This window comes from Salmo salar, chromosome ssa09 (assembly GCF_905237065.1).
Source record: "Salmo salar chromosome ssa09, Ssal_v3.1, whole genome shotgun sequence".
NCBI classification, from domain to species: domain Eukaryota; kingdom Metazoa; phylum Chordata; class Actinopteri; order Salmoniformes; family Salmonidae; genus Salmo; species Salmo salar.
In genome coordinates, this window is record NC_059450.1 from 11,809,660 (window position 1) to 11,833,497 (window position 23,838).

The 23,838-nt window shown below is 44.6% G+C and overlaps 1 protein-coding gene across 3 annotated transcripts in view; it reads left to right on the forward strand.

The window, feature by feature from the left end:
• The window catches only part of LOC106610711 (kinesin-like protein KIF26B), a 141,627-nt gene that overhangs the window by 27,352 nt on the left and 90,437 nt on the right, over positions 1-23,838 (forward strand). For all 3 annotated transcript variants that reach the window (XM_014210210.2, XM_014210213.2, XM_014210212.2), the window contains exon 3: positions 18,943-19,647. In XM_014210210.2, coding sequence (XP_014065685.2) covers positions 18,943-19,647 — 705 coding nt within the window. The remainder of the gene's footprint in view (positions 1-18,942; positions 19,648-23,838) is intronic.

The window sequence follows — 23,838 nt, forward strand, 5'->3', positions numbered from 1 at the left end:
GTTTGGACACACCTACTTATTCAAGGTTTTTTCTTTTTTGCATTGTAGAATAATAGTGAAGAATGAAAACTATGAAATAACACATATGGAATCATGTATTAACCAAAAAAAGTGTTATTTTAGATTCTTCAAAGTAGCCACCCTTTGCCTTGATGACAGCTTTGCACACTCTTGGCATTCTCTCAACCAGATTCACCTGGAATGCTTTTCCAACCATCTTGAAGGATTTCCCAAATTTGTTGGCTGCTTCACGCTGCGGTCCAACTCATCCCAAACCATCTCAATTTGGTTGAGGTGATTGTAAGGGCACTCCATCACTCTCCTTCTTGGTCAAATAGTTCTTACACAGCCTGGAGGTGTGTTGGATCCACGTCCTGTTGAAAAACAAATGATTGTCCCACTAAGCCTGAACCGGATGGGATGGAGTATCGCTGCAGAATGCTGTGGTAGCCATGCTGGTTAAGTGTGTCTTGAATTCTAAATAAATCACTGACAGTGTCACCAGCAAAGCACCATCACATCTCCTCCTCCATGCTTCATGGTGGGAACCACACATGCGGTGATCAGCCGTTCACCTACTCTGCGTCTCACAAAGACATGGCTGTTGTAACCAAAAATCACATATTTGGACTCATCAGACCAAAGGACAGATTCCCACCGGTCTAATATCCATTGCTTGTGTTTCTTGGCCCAAGCAAGTCTGTTATTCTTGTTGGTGTCCTTCAGTAGTGGTTTCTTTCAGATCAAACTTTATTTGTCACATGTGCCGAATACAACAAGTGTAGACCTTACCGTGAAATGCTTACTTACAAGCCCTTAACCAACAGTGCAGTTCAAGAAAGAGTTAAGAAAATATTTACCAAATAAACTAAAGTAAAAAATTATAACAATGAGACTATATACAGGGGAACCGGTACTGAGTTAATGTGTGGGGGTACAGGTTAGTTGAGGTAGGTAGGGGTGAAGTGACTATGCATAGATAATAAACAGCGAGTAGCAGCAGTGTACAAAACAAATGGAGGGGGTCAATGTAATAGTCCGGTGGCCATTTATTAGCCATAGGACTACTGAACAGCAGTCCTATGGCTTGGGGGTACAAGCTGTAAAGGAGCCTTTTAGTCCTAGACTTGGCACTCCGATACCACTTGACGTGCGGTAGCAGAAAAAAACAGTATATGACTTTGGGACTGGAGTCTCTGACAATTTTTTGGGCTTTCCTCTGACACCACCTATTATACAGGTCCTGGATGGCAGGAAGCTTGGCCCCAGTGATGTACTGGGCCGTACGCACTACCCTCTGTAGCGCCTTACGGGCAGATGCCGAGCAGTTGTTTGAAGCAATTCGAGCATGAAGGCCTTATTCATGCGGTCTCCTCTGAACAGTTGATGTTGAGATGTGTCTGTTACTTAAACTCTGTGAAGCATTTATTTGGGCTGCAACCTGAGGTGCAGTTAACTCAAATGAACTTATCCTCTGCAGCAGAGGTATCTCTGGGTCTTCCTTTCCTGTGGCAGTCCTCATGAGAGCCAGAAGGAAATAACTTTTAACAAGGCACAGCTGTTAACTGAAATGCATTCCAGGTGACTACCTCATGAAGCTGGTTGAGAGAATGCCAAGTGTGCAAAGCTGTCATCAAGTTAAAGGGTGGCTACTTTGAAGAATCTAAAATCTAAAATATATTTTGATTTGTTTAACACTTTCTTGCTTACTACATGATTCCATATGTGTTATTTAATAGTTTTGATGTCTTCACTATTATTCTACAATGTAGAAAATAGTACAAATAAAGAAAAACCCTGGAATGAGTAGGCGTGCCCAAACTTATGACTCCCACTGTATATTATGTATAACCTACCTAAAAGCAATAGATCGCTATATGCAAAGCTAAGATCATGGATATTGCCTCTGCGTATTGGAACAGGTAAGATCATGGATATTGCCTCTGCGTATTGAAACAGGAAAGATCATGGATATTGCCTCTGCGTATTGAAACAGGTAAGATCATGGATATTGCCTCTGCGAATTGAAACAGGTAAGATCAGTGATATTGCCTCTGCGTATTGAAACAGGTCAGATCAGGGATATTGCCTCTGCGTATTGAAACAGGTCAGATCAGGGATATTGCCTCTGCGTATTGAAACAGGTCAGATCAGGGATATTGCCTCTGTGTATTGAAACAGGTCAGATCAGGGATATTGCCTCTGCGTATTGAAACAGGAAAGATCAGGGATATTGCCTCTGCGTATTGAAACAGGAAATATCATGGATATTGCCTCTGCGTATTGAAACAGGTCAGATCAGGGATATTGCCTCTGCGTATTGAAACAGGTCAGTATCGTGGTGAAATGGAAGAGGAAACACTATGTAACGATTGTGACCTCGAAGAAATAGAGAATGACACTCATTCTATCCTCTATTGCCCTTTCTACCAGGATATATGCTTGCTCTTATTCCAGAAAGCACACCAGATATACCCTGGCATTATGTGGCTGACCGATGAGGAGAAACGGAAAATATTTTTTGTCCATTGTGTATTTCCGTTTGCAGAATATTTAGATAAAGCCTGGATTAAAAGAAAAAGGGCTACCTATAGTTAAATTATACAAATATTTAGCTTCTATGTGGTAAATGGCACATGTGTATATAGATCGTGTATTTGCTTTTCTCCCACATGAATCTTCTCTTTGTGCCAGACTAGGTTCAAATGCCTTCTGTTTAATTATTCTGTATTCATTTCTCCATATATGTTATGTATGTATGTATGTATGTATGTATATATGTATGTATGTATGTATGTATGTATGTATGTATGTATGTATGTATGTATGTATGTATGTATGTATGTATGTATGTATGTATGTATGTATGTATGTATGTATGTATGTATGTATGTATGTATGTATGTATGTATGTATATTATTGTACTGCTCTAGGGATATAATCATTGTTTGGATAACCTTATTTACTATTATGTACTGATTTCTACCTTAAATGTTTTCACTCTTTATGTGTTGCTCACTGCAGATAACACCTGAAGAAGAATTATCACTGAATTATCACAGTGAATTATTGTAATGTTTGTTTATGTGTCGATGGGATGGGTGCCAACTGACGATTGGACACAGAAATGAAATGTAATTCCTTCGTTCATACATTTATACGAACTCCACACACACACCTAGTCACCTTACCCCTATACATATCTACCTCCATCACTCCAGTATCCCTGCACATTGTAAATATGCTACTGGAACTGACCCTGTACTTATTGTGTTCTTCTAATTTCTTCTTATTTCTCGTGTGTTTTTTGTTCTGGTATTGCATTGTTGGGTTTTGAGTTCGAAAGAAAGGTATCTCACTATTTTTGTGCATGTGACGTTAAAACTCGAAAAACTTGAAACTTGAAACTCTATGCCAGTATAAACAGAGTTGTACCAGCATGCGCTCTATAAACCTCCTGCTCTCATAACTGGCCTCACTTTCTTACACAACCACTGAATGGGATTGATGTGTGTGTGTGTGTGTGTGGTTTTTAACGTGAAATGGGATGTAGTAAAAGCCCCACTGCATACGCTCACCAGGTGAGACCCAGTGTTCACTGTAAGAGAATTAGCTACGTAAACACTGCTGTACATCTACTTATTTCCACTGAGTAGTGCATGTGTTTCTGTGTGTGTGTTTCTGTGTGTGTGTGCTTTTTGCACTCTGTAACATACAACCTGTGTGAGCATGAAACAGATTGTGAAGGAATGAACCTCTCTATTCTCCACAATGTAACGGAAAAAAATGTATATGGTACATATTAGGGGTATTATCAACACTAACATACTGTGAACTGTTTTACTGCAGCATACTGTCAATTTTGGTGCACTGTGGGAAAATGTTGTGGGCGGGGAAAGAATTGCTGTAAATCGAATGGTACTGTAATTCCACCCCACAGAATACAGTACCGTACTGTATTGTTGTAGATCCCTGCCTTGTAAAAGGCTATATTTGTTGCAGCCATTAGTGAGAATACTGTACCAATTTAACTATGTGGTTATAGTCCCCCGTTCATTTAAAATGTATAGGGCACAGATTGGAGTAGCAGCAAGTCTTAACCCTTAAATGGTTGAGCAATTTACCTTTTGGTCTGTTTTGCCCTGTAGTCGCTGCCAGTTTGGAAGCCTTTGTTAAGGTATCTAGAAGTGCAAGTGACATAAAACACCAATTATTCATTGGTATGCTGTAATATGTAAACAATCATCACTCAGAAGAACCTTGTCCCTGTGTTATTGCAATCGTGTGTGTGTGTGTGTGTGTGTGTGTGTGTGTGTGTGTGTGTGTGGATCTGAAGTCAATGTGCTATAGACTGGAATGCTAGCAGCCAGCTCACGCTGACTGAGAGCGGAGTGTGTGAGATTGAGAGATGGTGTCTGCTGTGGCAGCATCCATCTCACTGAGTAGACATCACCGTGGAGGTATAACAGACACACACTACTGTTCATCACAGCACTGCTCTCTGCCTAGCTGTGTGCGTATGTGTGTGTGTGTGTGTGTGTGTGTGTGTGTGTGTGTGTGTGTGTGTGTGTGTGTGTGTGTGTGTGTGTTTTTGATGTTGTTTATAACCTCTGTTTTGTTGACCTTCCCCCACTGTTCTCTCGACTGTAACACACCAGACTGCATCATTACACGCACACGCACGTACACACACGCACACGCACACACACACACACACACACACACACACACACACACACACACACACACACACACACACACACACACACACACACACACACACACACACACACACACACAGACCATCATCATTCTCCTTCATGCGCCCGAGTAAGTGGAAATGTTAGCAACATAAAGTCACGGCATTCTCTCCATTACATCTCTATTCTTTCTCCTCTCTTTCCTCCTCTTCTTTTTACAGTGCCTCAATATCACCCCCTGCTTGCTTTACCACCCTCTCTCACCCCCGATCTCCCTCCCCCCTACCTACATCCCTCCCTCCCTTTACTGGTCTCCCTCTCCCCCCATTTGTGGAGTAGAGTTAGTCTGCCCCCACCATGGGGCCCCATCCATCTAACCCCTACCACACACACTGTAAGCTGAGAGCCATCCATCAGTTATAGTGGAGGGGGTTCCAGCTGTAAGAATAACGTTAGTGTAACCCTGATGTCACAGTGTCTGTTAGGAGAGAGTTAAAGGTCGTTTTACTGCTCTGTTTTTACTCTGTGTGGCTCCAGACATGGGAATGAATTAGGCCAGCAATGAGATTTACAGTTAGCACATTTTCCTCACAGAAATAAAACACATCAAGTGAGAAAAATAACAATTTACAGAGGACACGTTATCCAAGGCCAGTTTCAAATACTGCATTATTTATTCTGTTTACTGAATACTGCTCCTTGCTCCTATGTCTGTTTGTGTGTGGACGTGTTTAACTATTCTTGTGGGGACCGGAAGTCCCCACAAGAATAGTAAACGAACCAAAATTTGACCAACTGGGGACATTTTGTTAGTCCCCACGAGTAGGCTGGGACACATGACATTTGCTTTTTTCTGATAAAAGCTAGTTCATTGCATCGTGACGTCCAGTTTCATAATATGACCATATTTCCCAGCTGCTTGCCATCGTTCTGAAGTAATCACGAAAAAACAGGCCTTATTTTAGGTCATTCTTCACCCTGCCAGCTCCTATTAGTTCTATTGAGCACGGTGGCACCAACTCGCCTTCCAAACGTTCTATTCCCAGCTTATTGTTTAACGTCACAATGCCTGCTTCGCTATTGTTGGCAATGAGACCTGCTCACGTTGTTTATAGTTAAAATGTGAACAAAAACAAAAAAATTACTCATGGAACTCTGTGGTCGTCCTATTGATTCCTGTAGGGGAAATATAGGCATGTCTGTCTATTTTGCCAAATATCTCGCAATGTGTACATTTTGATTTTTTTCAAGTCGGACGCCATTTTAATCATGAGAATATCCTCTTTCTAATTATGTAAGTCTGGGCAGCGAGCTTGGTTGTCATCAAATGCTAGCCCCAAAATACTATTTGCCCTTGGAATGCTGCGCTCCCCCCATTGTTTTCCTGTGGAGAGGCACACCGGTCTATTTCGACAAATATCTCACAATGTGGATATTTCAATTTTTTTCAAGTCGGTCGCCATTTTAATTAGGAGAATCTCCTCTTTGTAATTATGTAAGTCTGGGCAGCGAGTTCGTTTGTCATCGTTCACTAGATCAGAAAGAGTCAGAAGTTTTCATTTTTTCCCTACTTCCTCATTACGCAGACATAAGCACAGTTGACGCCATCGAGGTGCGGATGTTTACTTTCTACACAAGTTGTTTTTTTCGGTTTCGTCCGACGAACAGATTGTAGAGGTAAAATTAAAAGGGATACATTTTTTTGTGCCATTTAGGCAAAATGGAATTCTAAGCATCACTCCAGTCAAAACAGGCTCTGCGAACATTCGATTCCATTCATTTGCTACGAGCTCGCGCCAGAGTTCCAGCTTAGCCAAGGTTCTTTTGCTGTTTTTCAGCCTTGGGTGAATTTTGAATCGTTCTATTGTCCAGCCTACCACAAGATCAAATACTATTTCTAGGGGGTTTAGGGTTAAGGTTAGAATTAGTTTTAGGGTTAGAATTACGTTAAGGGTTAGGGTTAGGAAGTAGGGTCAGTTGTAGGGTTAGGGTTAGGAGCTAGGGTTAGGTTTAGGGTTAAGGTTAGGTTTTTGGGTTAGGGTTAGGGTAAGGGTACAGGTTAGGGTACAGGTTAGGGGTTAGAGAAAACACACACAGAAACACAAACAAACACACACAGAAACACACACACAGAAACACATGCACTACTCAGTGGAAATAAGTAGATGTACAGCAGTGTTTACGTAGCTAATTATCTTACAGTGAACACTGGGTCTCTGTGTCTCACTAACTCTTCAGCTAACCTCTCCTACTGCGTGTGTGTGTGTGTGTGTGTGTGTGTGTGTGTGTGTGTGTGTGTGTGTGTGTGTGTGTGTGTGTGTGTGTGTGTGTGTGTGTGTGTGTGTGTGTGTGTGTGTGTGTGTGTGTGTGTGTTCAGAGCAGGTGCTATAGACCGGATCCTTCTCTTCTGCACTAATAAACTGATCTCAGACCTGCTGAGAATGCACCTGTGTGTGTGTGTGTGTGTGTGTGTGTGTGTGTGTGGGGGTGTATCTGTGTGTGTGTGGGTGTATCTGTGGGTGTATGTGTGGATGTGTTTAACTATACTTGTGGAGACCTGAAGTCCCCACAAGAATTGTAAACAAAAATAATTTGACCGACTGGGGACATTTTGTTAGTCCCCAGTCGGTGTTACGGTTAGAATTAGATTTAGGGTTAGGTTTAGGAGCTAGGGTTAGTTTTAGGGTTAAGGTTAGGTTTAGGGTTAGGGGTTAGGGAAAATAGGATTTTGAATGGGACTGAATTGTGTGTCCCCACAAGGTTAGTTGTACAAGACTGTATGTGTGTTTGTGTGTGTGTGTGTTTGTCTTTCGAAGATGCCTTTGTGTTCATGTGAAAGCGAAAGAGGCAGAGAGTAAGGAAAGAGTAGAGTAAAAACTAAATGAGAGTGAGGGAGAAAGTGAAAAATGGAGGAGAGAAATGAAAAAGGGGGAGAGAGAGAGGAAGAAAAAGCATGAGAGAGAGGGGGTTGTTCAGCCTCACCTTCCGTGTGCAGCCATCTGGAACTTATTACACGCCGATAAACCCTCGGCATTCTGGGTAAGACTTGCTCCATTTCCTGTCTTACCCCCCTCTCCCATCCTCTCCTCCTTCCCCTTCCCTCCTTCCTCTCTCGTTGCTTTACTCCGAGCTCTAATTTCCTATTTCCAGTCTGAGGGGGGAGGAGGGATGAGAGAGGAGAGGGGGAGGTAGGAGAGAGAGGCAGAGAGAGAAGGGAGGGGAGACTTGGGGAAAAAAGGAGGGGGGGTAGAAAGGGACAGAGTGGAGTTAGAGGAGAGATGGGAGGGAGAGATTGAGATGAGGGTGAAGGGGTTTGGGGGTGAGAGAGAGAGAGAGAGAGAGAGAGAGAGAGAGAGAGAGAGAGAGAGAGAGAGGTCATGGCAATGTCAGCCAAGCGTGCTTTTATGGCAGATCTCCAAAAGATAGAGACAGAGAGGCTGAGTTTAGCACATAGGAGAGATTTGTGCGGTCTGTCTGTGTTCTGTGGTCATCACTGTCTTGGCTTCAAGACCATTCTCTGACTCTCCAGCTAGAGCAGGCCATTTACCTGACACACACACACACACAGACAAAAAAAAGCGTGAGCTTGTCCTATTTCATCCAACAAGCCCTCACGGTCTCACATCACAATTAGACTTTCGGACTTGTTTCTCAAACGAATTTCACTTCTTTCAAATGTCAGATTTCAAAGTGATTAAGTTGAGGTGTTCCGAATTCATTCCGAGAATGTCATCTTTTAACCCTATCCGAAACCTTAAACACTTAACCTTCTAAATTTGACGTTTGGAGCAACTCGTCATCCCATGACTCTGAATCAGAAGATTGGGCGTTTCGATTGGACAAACGCGGATGAACGTCTAATTCTGCATTCAGACTGTGAGAGCTTGTTGGGTCAAAAGTAGTGTACTAAGTAGGGAACGGAGTTCCCTTTCATTCACAGGCTGTGTGTAGCTACAGTAAGTCTGTGTGACTGTAGCAGAGGGGATGAGGAGAGACTGTTTTGTCTGCTACGACTGGCCTATTTCTAAAGAAATGTTTTCTCCATAGAGTCTGTGTGGCAGCTAGTCAGTGTCCTGAGGCATGTTGGACATTACAGCAATGATAACACACACACACACACACACACACACACACACACACACACACACACACACACACACACACACACACACACACACACACACACACACACACACACACACACACACACACACACACACACACACACACACACACACACACGGTTGCAAAGCGTTGTCGTTGGCATGCCTGGGTGTTAAGTCAGTCCCACAGATATGAGTGGACTCTGCATCAGACAGCGAGATGAACTGAGACAAAAAGCTTCAGATGAAATTATCTCATTCGTTTATCACCTCTGTCTAATACACTCATCATTAACGGGCTTAGGCTGAGGACAGAGAAAGGAAGAGACGATTGGGGAAAGAGTGTGGAGAGAGTGAGGGTGTCCAAGTCCTCAAAGGTGTTGTTATTAGAGTGTAAAGTGGCTGTGGGAGTGGGCTATAAGCCGAGGTAATTCTGAGTGAAAGGCTGTGCTGTGATTTAGTGTACACTGCTTGTGTGGGTCTATCTACAGTATCTGCTTTCACACACACGCACACGCGCACACGCGCCCACATTCATCATTCCGATCTGAAAAAAATTCCTGCTCGAGCTTCGCTGTTTTCTTGTTGTTCGGGCATTTTGGCAGCCTCCCCAACTCAGCTAATTTAGAACAACGAGGTCCTCATCTCAGACACTGGGCACCATGTTGCCTTTATTGTTCTCTTGGCTGCTTTTCTGGTGTGTGTGCCGGTTTGTGTGTGTGTCTGTGTAACTGGTTTACAGGCTGAATGGGGTATATTACCTACATGTTGGCAAGATGTCCTTCTCCCCCCTCTTGGCCTCTCCCCCTGTCCTCCTCTCGCTTTTCTGTCTCCTTCTCTCCCTCCCTCTCTCTCTCTCTCTTGCTCGCTCGCTCTCTCTCTCTCTCCTTTTCTGTCCCCTCTCTTTCCTCTCCTCCCCTCCCGTTCTCTTGGACATAAAACTCTCTAACAAGGGTTGTTAGTCAGCAGGAGCATATCCGTTTTGCTTGTTTTTTGTTTTTCTTTGCGCAGGGTAGAGAGGTAATGCTAGAGAGAGAGAGAGAACTTGGAAAAGGTAGACAGAGAGGGCAAGAGAACACTGACAGAGTTGAAAGAACAAGCCGAAGGAAACGTAGTTCATTCAACTTGGCAGGGGGAGGGTGTGTTTGTGTACTGGGTCATGTCAGCCACAAATGAACATGTGTCTTTTGTTTGAATGTTTGTCTGCCTGTCGTTCTGTCCATGTGGGAAGGCATTGTTGTATATGTAGGACCAGGGTACCCACCTAAACCCTGTTCCTTCCCTCACATACACAATCCCTCAACCGAGAGTCGATGTGTGTGTCCTCTCGCTGTTGTGGGTCTGATTTGTTGATGTAGGCTAATGCTCGGTTTCAGGATCGCGGGGTGGTCTTTCAGAACATGATGGTGTGTGTGTGTGTGTGTGTGTTCTGTGTTGGTATGAAGGGCTGCTTTGTGGGTCTGTCTGTGGTCTGAGTGTGCAAATTCATGGACAAACACAAACTCTCACTCACTCCCCCACATCAGCCAAGTAACACCAAATCGAAGGCGATATTCGACGCCCGTCCAGCTTCCCAGGACGTCGGCAATCGCTTTCAATACAGACCACTAGGGGCAACGGCGAGCCCTATTACCGTCAAGTAGGCTCGCAGCTCGCTAGGGCGTTGTGGACGGGGGTGACGGGTGGATGTAAGCGGCGCGCACCGGCTCCAAGGGTTGCGGGTTCAATCCCAGTATGCCGCGCGCACCGGTTCCAAGTCTCTTGGGTTCAGTCCCTGTGCCAGGCACACATTTTTTTGTTTGAAGCCTATCCTAAACCTTAACCATATAGAATGAATGCCTAAAATGAACTGTAATTTTTTTTTTTTAAGTTTATCCCCGTTAAAAATCAACAAATGTCCTCCTCTTGTACACACGTCGGATTCTGAAGTCAATTTCATACTTTCGTGAGATCTTGTTGCACACACACACACACACACACACACACACACACACACACACAAACACGCAGGTCAGTCTCAGCAGCACAGATGGTAACAGAGGTGTGATTGAGAGAGGTTTGGGAGCCTTCTGGTATACATTCTGTTTAAACAGTCAGTCCATTGAGAAGATATTAACCCGTTTATCTATTGCCAGTTAAACTTAATGTCTGAACATGCTTCATACTAGACGCAGAATATGGCATAGTCGGAATAGCCTGGAATACTGTATACTCAACACAAATACATCTGGTGGCATTTAAAAAAAAAAAAAAAACGGTACAGTATGTAAACATTAATAAACGCCACCAAGCAATGTGCCTGCAGGAATGTGAAATGTAACGTGAACGAACGTTGCAATACCACGCATTCCAGTTGGTGTCCCATTTAGCATGCTCCTGGGGCCCTGTTCAGTTTGGTTTACTGTCTGCATTATGATGTCATTAGACTTTAAAAATAGTTTTGTCGCATTCGGTATGCAGAAACATCAAATGATTGTACCTGCACACGTTTTGGGAATCATCCGTTTCAGTTCCCCCACTGGAGAATATGCGCTATAGAAAGTTCTGGAGACTTGTCATTAGCTCCTTTGTAACTTCTGACCCTTCACCCCTAGCTCCGGGGTTTGGTGTAATGGGACCTGTGTGTGTGTGTGTGTGTGTGTGTGTGTGTGTGTCTGTGTGTTTGGTGTGCACTGGGACGTCCTCTGTAAGGGTATGGTAATTGACTCAGCCAAGCTTCTGTGAAAGGGTTTTAATAAGACACACACACACTCACAAAGCAAACAAACACGCACGCACGCACGCACAGTATTTCTATGCTAATAAAGGTGGGATTGAAAGATGGGGGAGAGTACAAGGGAGACGCAGAGGGGCTTAATGTTGTTTATTTACTTTGATATATATATTGAGAGGTGTGTGTGTGTGTGTGTGTGTGTGTGTGTGTGTGTGTGTGTGTGTGTGTGTGTGTGTGTGTGTGTGTGTGTGTGTGTGTGTGTGTGTGTGTGTGTGTGTGTGTGTGTTTGCTTTGATACCGAGAGCGGAGCTAAGGAGGTAAGAGATTTGTAGCGTCTGAATGCTTCCAATTACAGGATGAAAACCCAGCTAGACTACAGCTCATTATACTGAGGAGAGAGGGAGCGAGGGATAGCGGGAGGGATGGAAGGAGCAAGGGAATAGGGGGAGAAGGGGAGTGGATCGGTGTGGACAAGGAACGAAGGGAACCGCGCCCCCTCCACACACACAAACATACACACACATACCAGAGCCCAATACCTTCTCTGTCAGTTATCATGGTTGGTTTTAGTGATGTCGTGAATAGAAGTTGAACAAAAGAGCCCCGACTGATGGGTCGTTACTAGTTACCACAGCCGCAAAGTCAGAAGGCCCGCCCACTCGACCAATCAGATGAGGGAATGTGATGAGCATATTCCGGTTTGCGGGAAGCGCCTCATTTTCAAAATAGTATATCTTGTGTTCAAGTTTGAGGACCAAATATCTAAATACATTCGGCAACAAGAATTGGCAATGTCACAAAATTCATAACATTGAGAAAGGACAAAAGTTTTGGACAAAATGGTAAGTTGTTTTTTCTTTTTTAGATAACTAGTAGCCAACTTTTGCTACACTTATCTAAAATGAGCTAGTTATCTAAGATAAGGGATTCCATTCCAAGCACAGGAGAGTTATTCTATTTGGTAGAGCAACATTGTTAGTTTCCCTAGAAGCCTATCATTCTAATAGTAATATATCATATACTTGACTTTCAACAGATGCTCAGGCTTTGGCAGGAAAACAACTCAGCGTGGAGAGGAAAAGTCTCCTATTCAATGTTGTTCCCTTTCAAGTTGTGGGCAAAAAGACGTCTGGATGCCACCAGGGGAAAGACAGACAAACAAAAGCCACAGAGAAATATGCTGCTGAAATGAACAGGAAGTTAAAGAACTGATCACTGTCACTTATACCATAGCATTTTACGACATTCATTTCATTGTAATAGTGTTGAAGTACTAACTAACAATAGAATGTTCCTTAATAACGTTTAAGAATTGAAACTTGTGTCCCAACTGGTGTTGCTTACATTTGTTCTGTTTCCACTGCATGTGTATATCAAACTGTATTTCTATCATGTGATACTGTGTAGGAAAGTACCATATGTAAAGTGCACGAATAATGCATTTGTACAAATTACAGAACCTGAAAAAAAGACAAATGTAAAACAAAGTCACTTTTGTCCTCCATAGAGGGGGTGGATGGGGACAATACAATGAAATACAAATAAAGAGTATGTACGTGAATGGTGAGGCTGGTGAGTTTGCCCTGTACAGAGTGGGGTTAGGGTGGTGAGTTTCCCCTGTACAGAGTGGGGTTAGGGTTGTGAGTTTCCCCTGTACAGAGTGGGGTTAGGGTGGTGAGTTTGCCCTGTACAGAGTGGGGTTAGGGTGGTGAGTTTCCCCTGTATAGAGTGGGGTTAGGGTTGTGAGTTTCCCCTGTATAGAGTGGGGTTAGGGTGGTGAGTTTCCCCTGTATAGAGTGGGGTTAGGGTGGTGAGTTTCCCTGTACAGAGTGGGGTTAGGGTGGTGAGTTTCCCCTGTACAGAGTGGGGTTAGGGTGGTGAGTTTCCCCTGTACAGAGTGGGGTTAGGGTGGTGAGTTTCCCCTGTACAGAGTGAGGTTAGGGTGGTGAGTTTGCCCTGTACAGAGTGGGGTTAGGGTGGTGAGTTTCCCCTGTATAGAGTGGGGTTAGGGTGGTGAGTTTCCCCTGTACAGAGTGGGGTTAGGGTGGTGAGTTTCCCCTGTATAGAGTGGGGTTAGGGTGGTGAGTTTCCCCTGTATAGAGTGGGGTTAGGGTGGTGAGTTTCCCCTGTATAGAGTGGGGTTAGGGTGGTGAGTTTCCCCTGTACAGAGTGGGGTTAGGGTGGTGAGTTTCCCCTGTATAGAGTGGGGTTAGGGTGGTGAGTTTCCCCTGTACAGAGTGGGGTTAGGGTGGTGAGTTTCCCCTGTACAGAGTGGGGTTAGGGTGGTGAGTTTCCCCTGTACAGAGTGGGGTTAGGGTGGTGAGTTTCCCCTGTATAGAGTGGGGTTAGGGTGGTGAGTTTCCCCTCTATAGAGTGGGGTTAGTGTGGTGAGTTTCCCCTGTACAGAGTGGGGTTAGGGTGGTGAGTTTCCCCTGTACAGAGTGGGGTTAGGGTGGTGAGTTTCCCCTGTACAGAGTGGGGTTAGGGTGGTGAGTTTCCCCTGTATAGAGTGGATTGAGGGTGAAGGTTTCCCCTGTATAGAGTGGGTTGAGGGTGGTGAGTTTCCCCTGTACAGAGTGGGGTTAGGATGGTGAGTTTCCCCTGTACAGAGTGGGGTTAGGGTGGTGAGTTTCCCCTGTACAGAGTGGGGTTAGGGTGGTGAGTTTCCCCTGTATAGAGTGGGTTGAGGGTGAAGGTTTCCCTTGTACAGAGTGGGGTTAGGGTGGTGAGTTTCCCCTCTATAGAGTGGGGTTAGGTTGGTGAGTTTCCCCTGTATAGAGTGGGGTTAGGGTGGTGAGTTTTACCTGTACAGAGTGGGATTAGGGGGGTGAGTTTCCCCTGTACAGAGTGGGGTTAAGGTGGTGAGTTTCCCCTGTATAGAGTGGGATTAGGGGGGTGAGTTTCCCCTGTACAGAGTGGGGTTAGGGTGGTGAGTTTCCCTTTGCTCTGTAAAAGAGCTTTGGGTGTCTAGAAAAGTGCAATTTAAGTCCAATCAAGTATTTGTATTATTATGAAAGGTTTTGCCATAGCTTGAAGACCATGCCTTTGTAGGGGGACTGCAAGGCTATATTAAGTTACATAAATAAATGACTATAGTAAGTGCCTAGGTGTCACGTCCTGACCATAGTAAGATGTTATTTTCTATGGTAGAGTAGGTCAGGGCGTGACAGGGGGTGTTTTTCTATGTTTTGTATTTCTATGTTTAGTTCTAGTTTTCTATTTCTATGTTGTTGTTTTTTGGGATGATCTCCAATTAGAGGCAGCTGGTCCTCGTTGTCTCTAATTGGAGATCATATTTAAGTAGGGTTTTTTTCCACCTGGCTTTGTGGGTAGTTGTATTCTGTTTAGTCTATGTTCCTGACAGTACTGTGAGCTGATCATTTTCGCTTTTGTTATTTTCTTTAGTGTTCTGTTGTCACGTCCTGACCAGTAAAGGGGTTATTTGTTGTTGTAGTTTGGTCAGGACGTGGCAGGGGGTGTTTGTTTTATGTGGTTCGGGGTTTGTTGGGATATGTAATTATGTAAGAGGGGTGTTTGTTTTATGTGTCATACTTAGGTTGCCCTTTTTTCACCTGTCTTTTGTGGGAAGTTGTTTTTGCACTGCTGTGTTTAGCCTGTAATACTGTGCGTTCGTTTGTTGTTTCGTGTCTCAAATAAAGTTTCAAATGTGCACTCAACCCGCTGCACCTTGGTCCACTATATACGACGACCGTTACATCTGTGTTAAAATAAAAAGTCATTATGAGCACTCAACACGCTGCGCTTTGGTCCCCTCGCTACGACAGCCGTTACACTAGGTGCCAAATAAAGTAACAGGGTTGAAGTTTTTACATTTACATTTTTACATTTACGTCATTTAGCAGACGCTCTTATCCAGAGCGACTTACAAATTGGTGCATTCACCTTATGATATCCAGTGGAACAACCACTTTACAATAGTACATCTATATCTTTTTGGGGGGGAGGGTGGGGGGGGTTAGAAGGATTATTTAATCCTATCCCAGGTATTCCTTAAAGAGGTGGGGTTTCAGGTGTCTCCGGAAGGTGGTGATTGACTCCGCTGTCCTGGCGTCGTGAGGGAGCTTGTTCCACCATTGGGGTGCCAGAGCAGCGAACAGTTTTGACTGGGCTGAGCGGGAACTGTGCTTCCGCAGAGGTAGGAAGGCGAGCAGGCCAGAGGTGGATGAACGCAGTGCCCTTCTTTGGGTGTAGGGACTGATCAGAGCCTGAAGGTACGGAGGTGCTGTTCCCCTCACAGCTCCGTAGGCAAGCACCATGGTCTTGTAGCAGATGCGAGCTTCAACTGGAAGCCAGTGGAGAGAGCGGAGGAGCAGGGTGACGTGAGAGAACTTGGGAAGGTTGAACACCAGACGGTCTGTGGCGTTCTGGATGAGTTGTAGGGGTTTGATGGCACAGGCAGGGAGCCCCGCTAACAGCAAGTTGCAGTAATCCAGACGGGAGATGACAAGTGCCTGGATTAGGACCTGCGCCGCTTCCTGTGTGAGGCAGGGTTGTACTCTGCGAATGTTGTAGAGCATGAACCTACAGGATTGGGTCACCGCCTTGATGTTAGTGGAGAACGACAGGGTGTTGTCCAGGGTCATGCCAAGGCTCTTAGCACTCTGGGAGGAGGACACAATGGAGTTGTCAACCGTGATGGCGAGATCATGGAACGGGCAGTCCTTCCCCGGGAGGAAGAAGGTCCGTCTTGCCGTTTTCATGTTAAATCAGCCAAAAATATGCCAATTTGCCAACATTTCTGTGAAACTGTACGTTTTACTTGTGGATTACTTGTGGATTGTAAAAAAATAACAAAAAATCAAGATGTCAATTTGTTTGTCTACATGTGATTCAAATAACAATGCAGATATTGGAGTAAACCTATTATAGCTATGAGTAAAGGGCAAACATCATGTTACGTTTGAATAAAACATCCAATTAACACTTTGCATTTTTACTGTTGGTTTTACTGTATCTAACAAATAACCAAATCGTTGATGGATTAAAAGATAAAAGAAATGCATGTCTCGTCTAACCCTGCAAGCCGGTCAGCATACAGTACGTGTCATCAAACTCCCTGATCTAATTGGTCAAACAGCCTTCTGACTTTGTGGCTGTGGTAACTAGTGATGACCTGACTGACATTCTGGTTGACAATAAATCACATTCATTTATTGAGACAGCATTTCTTAAACACTACTCAAAAGCTGTCCTGTTAAGTAGATGTATGGTCCATAAGAGCTAGTTTTGGTATAAAGAAGATGTTTATAATGTCAGAGGGTAGGGTAGTCTCTCTGGCTGAGACGTGTGTGTGTGTGTGTGTGTGTGTGTGTGTGTGTGTGTGTGTGTGTGTGTGTGTGTGTGTGTGTGTGTGTGTGTGTGTGTGTGTGTGTGTGTGTGTGTGTGTGTGTGTGTGTGTGTGTGTCTTCATTGGATTATTGTTTAATGAGGAACGTACTACAGCTGCCATACATCCTACAGTGGGTCTGAGATGTTTCAGACTATTACAGTAGTACAGTAGTAGTATAGAGCCTATATAGTAGTAGTAGTAGTAATTACTATTTGTAATATACATGTACAAGTAGTAGAGATAATAGCCGTAACAATCCGTTATTATTGCGTCACATCAGATGGGTTTGAAGGAGGGTTTAGAGGTGAGGGAGCTCTATGGAAGGAGGTCTCCAGATCTGTTCTACTCTCCGTCCCTCACTGGCAACCCTTAGCTGAGCAGGACCAGAGGAGCTGGGTTGTTTATGTGTGTGTCACAGATGGTAATTGGTCACAGCTCATTCCAGCTCCCATTACATTGAGCTGTGTTAAGTAGGAAACTGTGTTAGTGAGTGTTAGTGTGGCCCTGTTTAGTGATGTTGATTTGGTCTATAAATAAAAAGATCAGACAGAGAGCCCTGTGTGTGTGTGTGTGTGTGTGTGTGTGTGTGTGTGTGTGTGTGTGTGTGTGTGTGTGTGTGTGTGTGTGTGTGTGTGTGTGTGTGTGTGTGTGTGTGTGTGTGTGTGTGTGTGTGTGTGTGTGTGTGTGTGTGTGTGTGTGTGTGTGTGTGTGTGTGTGTGCTTTTATCCAAAGCGACTTAGTCATGCCTGCATATATTTTCATATGTGTAGCTCCAATAGGAATCGAACCCACAAAACCTGCCGTTGCGTGCACACACACACACACACACACACACACACACACACACACACACACACACACACACACACACACACACACACACACACACACACACACACACACACACACACACACACACACACACACATACTTACTTCCCTGGTGATAGGCATATTGGAGTCATAGTGGACGGCTGGCCTCAGGCTGCAGGCTTTATATATGTAGGAGAGTGTCCGAGTGAGGATGAATGCCTTTTCACCCTCAGTCATCATTCTGTTTGACGTTATGAATAGGGAGAGAGAGAGGTGGAGAGAAAGAGAGACGGGGAGAGAGAGAGGAGGAGAGAGAGGGGGGAGGGGTAGGAGCTGAGAGAGAGAGGGGGAGAGAGAGGGAGAGCAGGGGGGAGAAAGAGAGATGGATAGAGGGAGAGTCAGGCAGAGAGAGAGAGAGAGAGAGAGTGAGAGCGAAAGAGAGGTAGAGAGGAAGAGAGAGGGAGGGAGAGAGAGGGAGTGTTCTCAGCTCATTTATATCAGGCATATCATTTATTGCTGTACTCAGGACTGTGTGTAGAATGGAATAGAATGTGTGGGTGTATGTGTGTGTGTGTGTGTGTGTGTGTGTGTGTGTGTGTGTGTGTGTGTGTGTGTGTGTGTGTGTGTGTGTGTGTGTGTGTGTGTGTGTGTGTGTGTGTGTGTGTGTGTGCATGTATGGTATGTGTGCTTGTTTGTTTGTTCATTTTGTTAATTTATTGCTGTGGTCAGGTCTGTGAGTGTCTGCAGGCTGTAGGTTTGGTTAGGAGTCTACTGGTGAGGCCTGCCAGCCACTGAAAACATCCCTCCCCCTCCCTCCCTCCCTCCCTCCCTCTCTTTCTATCTGTCTCTCCCCCCTCTATCTCTCATTTTCCCCATTCTCTCCATTTCTTTCTCTCTGTCTCTAGTTCCTCTCTCTCTCTCTGATCAACTTGGTTAATGAGTTTTGCCTTTGTCTTTCTTCTTCTGCTAAACCAAACAAGCAAACAAAGTCAGGCAGGAGAAAGACGTTTCTGTTTGTTCAGTTGGCTGTTTTATTCCTCTGAACAGAGAGCTTCAACGTGCTCAAATATGTGTGTGTGTCTGTGTATGTGCATATAAGCTTCTGCATTGTTTGCTTTACTTACACTACCATCAGAATCAACCACAGCGTCTTTCAGCTCTACAGTCCTGTGCAGTGTCTAAATGTAGTGATAGCAATCCATATGAATTACTGAAATTACTGAAATCATTTAACTAACCACCTCTTTCTTTCTCTCTCTGTAGGATCCGTCCTTCTCCCTGCTCCTCCACGACAAGCTTCAGGTGCCCAACAGCTCTGGGCGGGCCTGGAATGAGCGTGACAGTCGCTGTGACGTGTGTTCCACCCACCTGACCCAGCTGAAACAGGAAGCAGTCCACATGGTGCTGACCATGGACCAGTGGGACTTGTCCCCCAGCTCGCCCCCCACCCTGCCCAGCCACAGTGGCCCTCCACAGGGCCCCACAGCCCCATGGGACTGGGCCTACCTCCCTTCAGCCGCAGCAGCCTACCCCCATCCCCGTCCAAACCCACACCACCCTACCATGCCTCCAACGTCCTCTACTGCGTCCTTCTCCAGCCTCAGCCATGCTGCTTCCAACCCCAGCCCAGGTGCAGCTTCTGTGGGTCAAACATCCACCCATGCAGCCTCTTCTGCGCCAGCCCCGGCGTCCTCATCGCCGTCTCCATCCCCGGTGCACCAGGGAGGGTACCCCCGCCAAGGTTCCAAGCCCAGTTCCCTAGGAGTAGGCCTCGGGGTGGAGAGGAGGAACGGCTCCCCGGCACACTCCAGTAAGACCACCGGTGTCCAGTCGGCCCAGCCGCCCAACAGCCCGGGTAGTAACGGGAACGGTTCTGGTAGCGGAGCAGTGCTGAGTACAGCAGCACTGCAGGCTCACCAGTACATGTCTCGCACCAACGGAGGAGGAGTCACACTCTACCCCTACCAGGTATGCTATGTCTGTGCGTGCTTGGGATTGCGTGCGTGTGGGATGATAGACTTTCGGAAACGCAAGAAGATGGGTCGTTCCACGAATAGAGTACATTTTGCGTCCCTTTGATATTTTACATGCGAACTGTGCACCAATATTGCATTTTTTTCATCTTGTTATTTTCCATGAAGTGCCCTTTAATATAGGCCACGTGGAACATTTTATACATCTGAAGATGACTATTTATTTAATGTGATTAGTGATTCATTTACGTGTGTCCCTCATTTTAAGGTCAACCCTGTTACGTGAACTGAACTCTTGTTTTAATATGGTGAATCGATTCCTCTTAAAATGATTATTTCAAAATAAACTATGAACAGCCAAATCATAGTGTAAAAGCAGGTGAGCGGTTTCTACTCATTTTGGCCATTTTCTGGTGTTTTGTGGTGAAAAACTGAGTGCGTTGAGCATGATATTTTCAACCCCGTTACCCATAGATAGATAGACTAGACTTTTTTTTAACAATTGAAAAACAACTGAGAAGCTCGCATTCAATCACTCAATTGCCCCTCTCTGTTGCACACAACAAGCTTCCATTCCATTCATCTCATCGACCAGCTGGCTCTCTCTATGTCAAACCGTCTGGTTTTACAGAGATTCGGAACAGGACTTCACTGGAAGTCTATGGCAAAAGCGGTTGAAACAAACACTGGTTTTAATTGGCTGATCTCTCAGTCCATCACCGTCTAACACAACCCTTAGAACCTCCTCCCTACATTGTGGACTTCAGAGTGCGAACAGCGCAAGTGTACTAAACAAGGAAGTGAGTTTCGGAAATATCTGAAAGTACACGTCTCAGAAATTGTTTTCACATAGAAACGTTAAATGCCCTAACTCAATAGCACAGTGTTAACAGGTTCTACGCGCCAGCATTTGGAGCCAGGGGAAAAGGTTACCATTCCCCCTGTCACAACAGCATTTATGGCTGATTTTAGATGAAAGCCTCAACCCTGCTACAGTCCACCTTATTACTTTAATGGCACGTTATTGGCACTTACTTTAGTCAAGTTGAAGTTGAACATGTGCTCTTTAGGACATCATGTAGAAATTTGGTGAAATTCATAGTTTCTTTTGACCAAAATGTACTCTGTTCGTGGAACGAGACAGATAGAAATGGAAAAAAGAGATCAAAATAAAATAAAGCCGGGAGAGCATCCAAAACGTTTGTATCTGGAAATAGTGCTAGCACAAAAGAAAATGTGGAATGTTGATGTTCTGTGTCAGGCTTTGGAGGCCCATTTCAACAGGGATTGACCTTATTTTTCAAAATGTCTCCCTCTATTTGTTGACCAAAAAGAGAGGAGGAACTGTGAGGTTGAACTGAGGTTATGTCTGTCCACTGTCCTCACTTGTCCTCTGAAATCCAGTCGCAGTCTGTCCCGAGTGCTGAGTCATGTACGGTGGATTAGATTCTATAATTGGCCCTGATGATGTGTGTTAGCCATGGGGGTCAGACAAAGTGTGTGTGTGTGTGTGTGTGTGTGTGTGTGTGTGTGTGTGTGTGTGTGTGTGTGTGTGTGTGTGTGTGTGTGTGTGTGTGTGTGTGTGTGTGTGTGTGTGTGTGTCTGTGTGTGTGTGTGTGTGTGTGTGTGTGTGTGTGTGCATGCGTGTTTGTATGTGTGTGCGTGTGTGTGTGAGTGGAGGCTGTCCCCAGAGTGGTTAGAGTGGTAACTAGAAGGAAGGTGAGGACACCTCTTGGAACAAAGGCTTCTGGGAAAGGACAGCCTTGAGGCTCTTAACAAAAATTGTAATTGAAAGAGAGGGGGCGGATTAGGAAGAGAGATACAGTTGAAGTGGAAGTTTACATACACCTTAGCCAAATACATTTAAACTCAGTTTTTCACAATTCCTGACATTTAATCCTAGTAAAAATTCCCCATCTTAGGTCAATTAGGATCACCACTTTATTTTAAGAATGTGAAATGTCAGAATAATATTAGAGAGAATGATTTATTTCAGATTTTATTTCTTTCATCACATTCCCAGTGGGTCAGACGTTTACATGCACTCAATTAGGATTTGGTAGCATTGCCTTTAATTTGTTTAACTTGGGTGAAATGTTTAGGGTAGCCTTCCACAAGCTTCCCACAATAAGTTGGGTGAATTTTGGCCCATTCCTCCTGACAGAGCTGGTGTAACTGAGTCAGGTTTGTAGGCCTCCTTGCTCGCACACGCTTTTTCAGTTCTGCCCACAAATGTTCTATGGGATTGAGGTCTGGGCTTTGTGATGGCCACTCCAATACCTTGACTCTGTTGTCCTTAAGTCATTTTGCCACAACTTTGGAAGTTTGCTTGGGGTCATTGTCCATTTGGAAGACCAATTTGCGACCAAGCTTTAACTTCCTGACTGATGTCTTGAGATGTTGCTTCAATATATCCACAAAGTTTTCCTTCCTCATGACGCCATCTATTTTGTGAAGGCACCAGTCCCTCCTGCAGCAAAGCACCCCCAGAACATGATGCTTCCACCCCCGTGCTTCACGGTTGGGATGGTGTTCTTCAGCTTGCAAACCTCCCCCATTTTCCTCCAAACATAACGATGGTCATTATGGCCAAACAGTTCTATTTTTGTTTCATCAGATCAGAGAACATTTTTCCAAAAAGTACGATCTTTGTCCCCATGTGCAGTTGCAAACCGTAGTCTGGATTTTTTATGGCGGTTTTGGAGCAGTGGCTTCTTCCTTGCTGAGCGTCCTTTCAGGTTATGTCGATATAGGACTCGTTTTACTGTGGATATAGATACTTTTGTACCTGTTTCCAACAGCATTTGCTGTTGTTCTGGGATTGATTTGCATCTCTAGGAGACAGAACGCGTCTCCTTTCTGTGCGGTATGACAGCTGCGTGGTCCCATGGTGTTTATACTTGCATACTATTGCTTGTAAAGATGAACGTGGTACCTTCAGGCATTTGGAAATTGCTCCCAAGGATGAACCAGACTTGTGGAGGTCTACAATTTTCTTTCTGAGGTCTTGGCTGATTTCTTTTGATTTTCCCATGATTTTCTATGGGATTCTGTGCCTCCAAAGAGGCACAAAGTTTGAAGGTAGGCATTGAAATTCATCCACAGGTACACCTCCAATAGGTACACCTCCATCCACAGGTACACCTCCACCTCCACCTCAAATGATGTCAATTGGCCTATCAAAAGCTTCTAAAGCCATGACATCATTTTCTGTTTAAAGGCACAGTCAACTTAGTGTATGTAAACTTCTGACCCACTGGAATTGTGATACAGTGAATTATAAGTGAAATTATCTGTCTGTAAACAATTGTTGGAAAAATTACTTGTGTCACGCACAAAGTAGATGTTCTAACCAACTTTCCAAAATGATAGTTAACAAGAAATATCTGGGGTGGTTGAAAAATGTGTTTTAATGACTCTAAACTAAGTGTATATAAACTTCCGACTTCAACTGTAGAAGCAGGAGGAAGGAGAGAGGGCATGTGAGGGAGAGGGAGAGAGATATGCAGTTTAGTGCTATTGCTTTATCTTCTGATTTTGTGTAATATAATTCATATCCTGGTAATGAGGACTCTAGAGAACTCTCCTGTCGCACCCCTGTTCCCCCTCATCTCCTTCCTCTCAACCCCCATCTCACTCCCACACTTCCATTTCTCTCATCCCTCATCTCCCTATATATCTCTTTTGCTCTCATCTCCCCTGTTCCCCCTCTCTTTCGCTCTCATCTCCCCTTGTTCCCCCTCTCTCTTGTCTCGTTTCTCCCCCTCTCTCTCCTGTTTTACACCCAGTGGTGTAAAGTACTTAAAAATTCTTTAAAGTGCTACTTAAGTATTTTTTGGTGGGCTATCTGTACTTTACTTTACTATTTATATTTTTGACAATTTTACTTAACTACATTCCAAAAGAAAATAATATACTTTTTACTCCGTACATTTTCCCTGACACCTAAAAGTACATTTTGAATGCTTAGCAGGACAGGAAAAATGATCAAATTCACCCACTTATCAAGAGAACAACCCTGGTCATCCCTACTGCCTCTGATCTGGTTGCCACACCATGATCTGTTTCACCTGTCCTCGTTATTGTCTCCACCCCCTCCAGGCGTCGCTTGTTTTCCCCAGTGTATTTATCCCTGTGTTTCCTGTCTCTCTGTGCCAGGTCGTCTTGTGTATTGACTTGTAAGTCA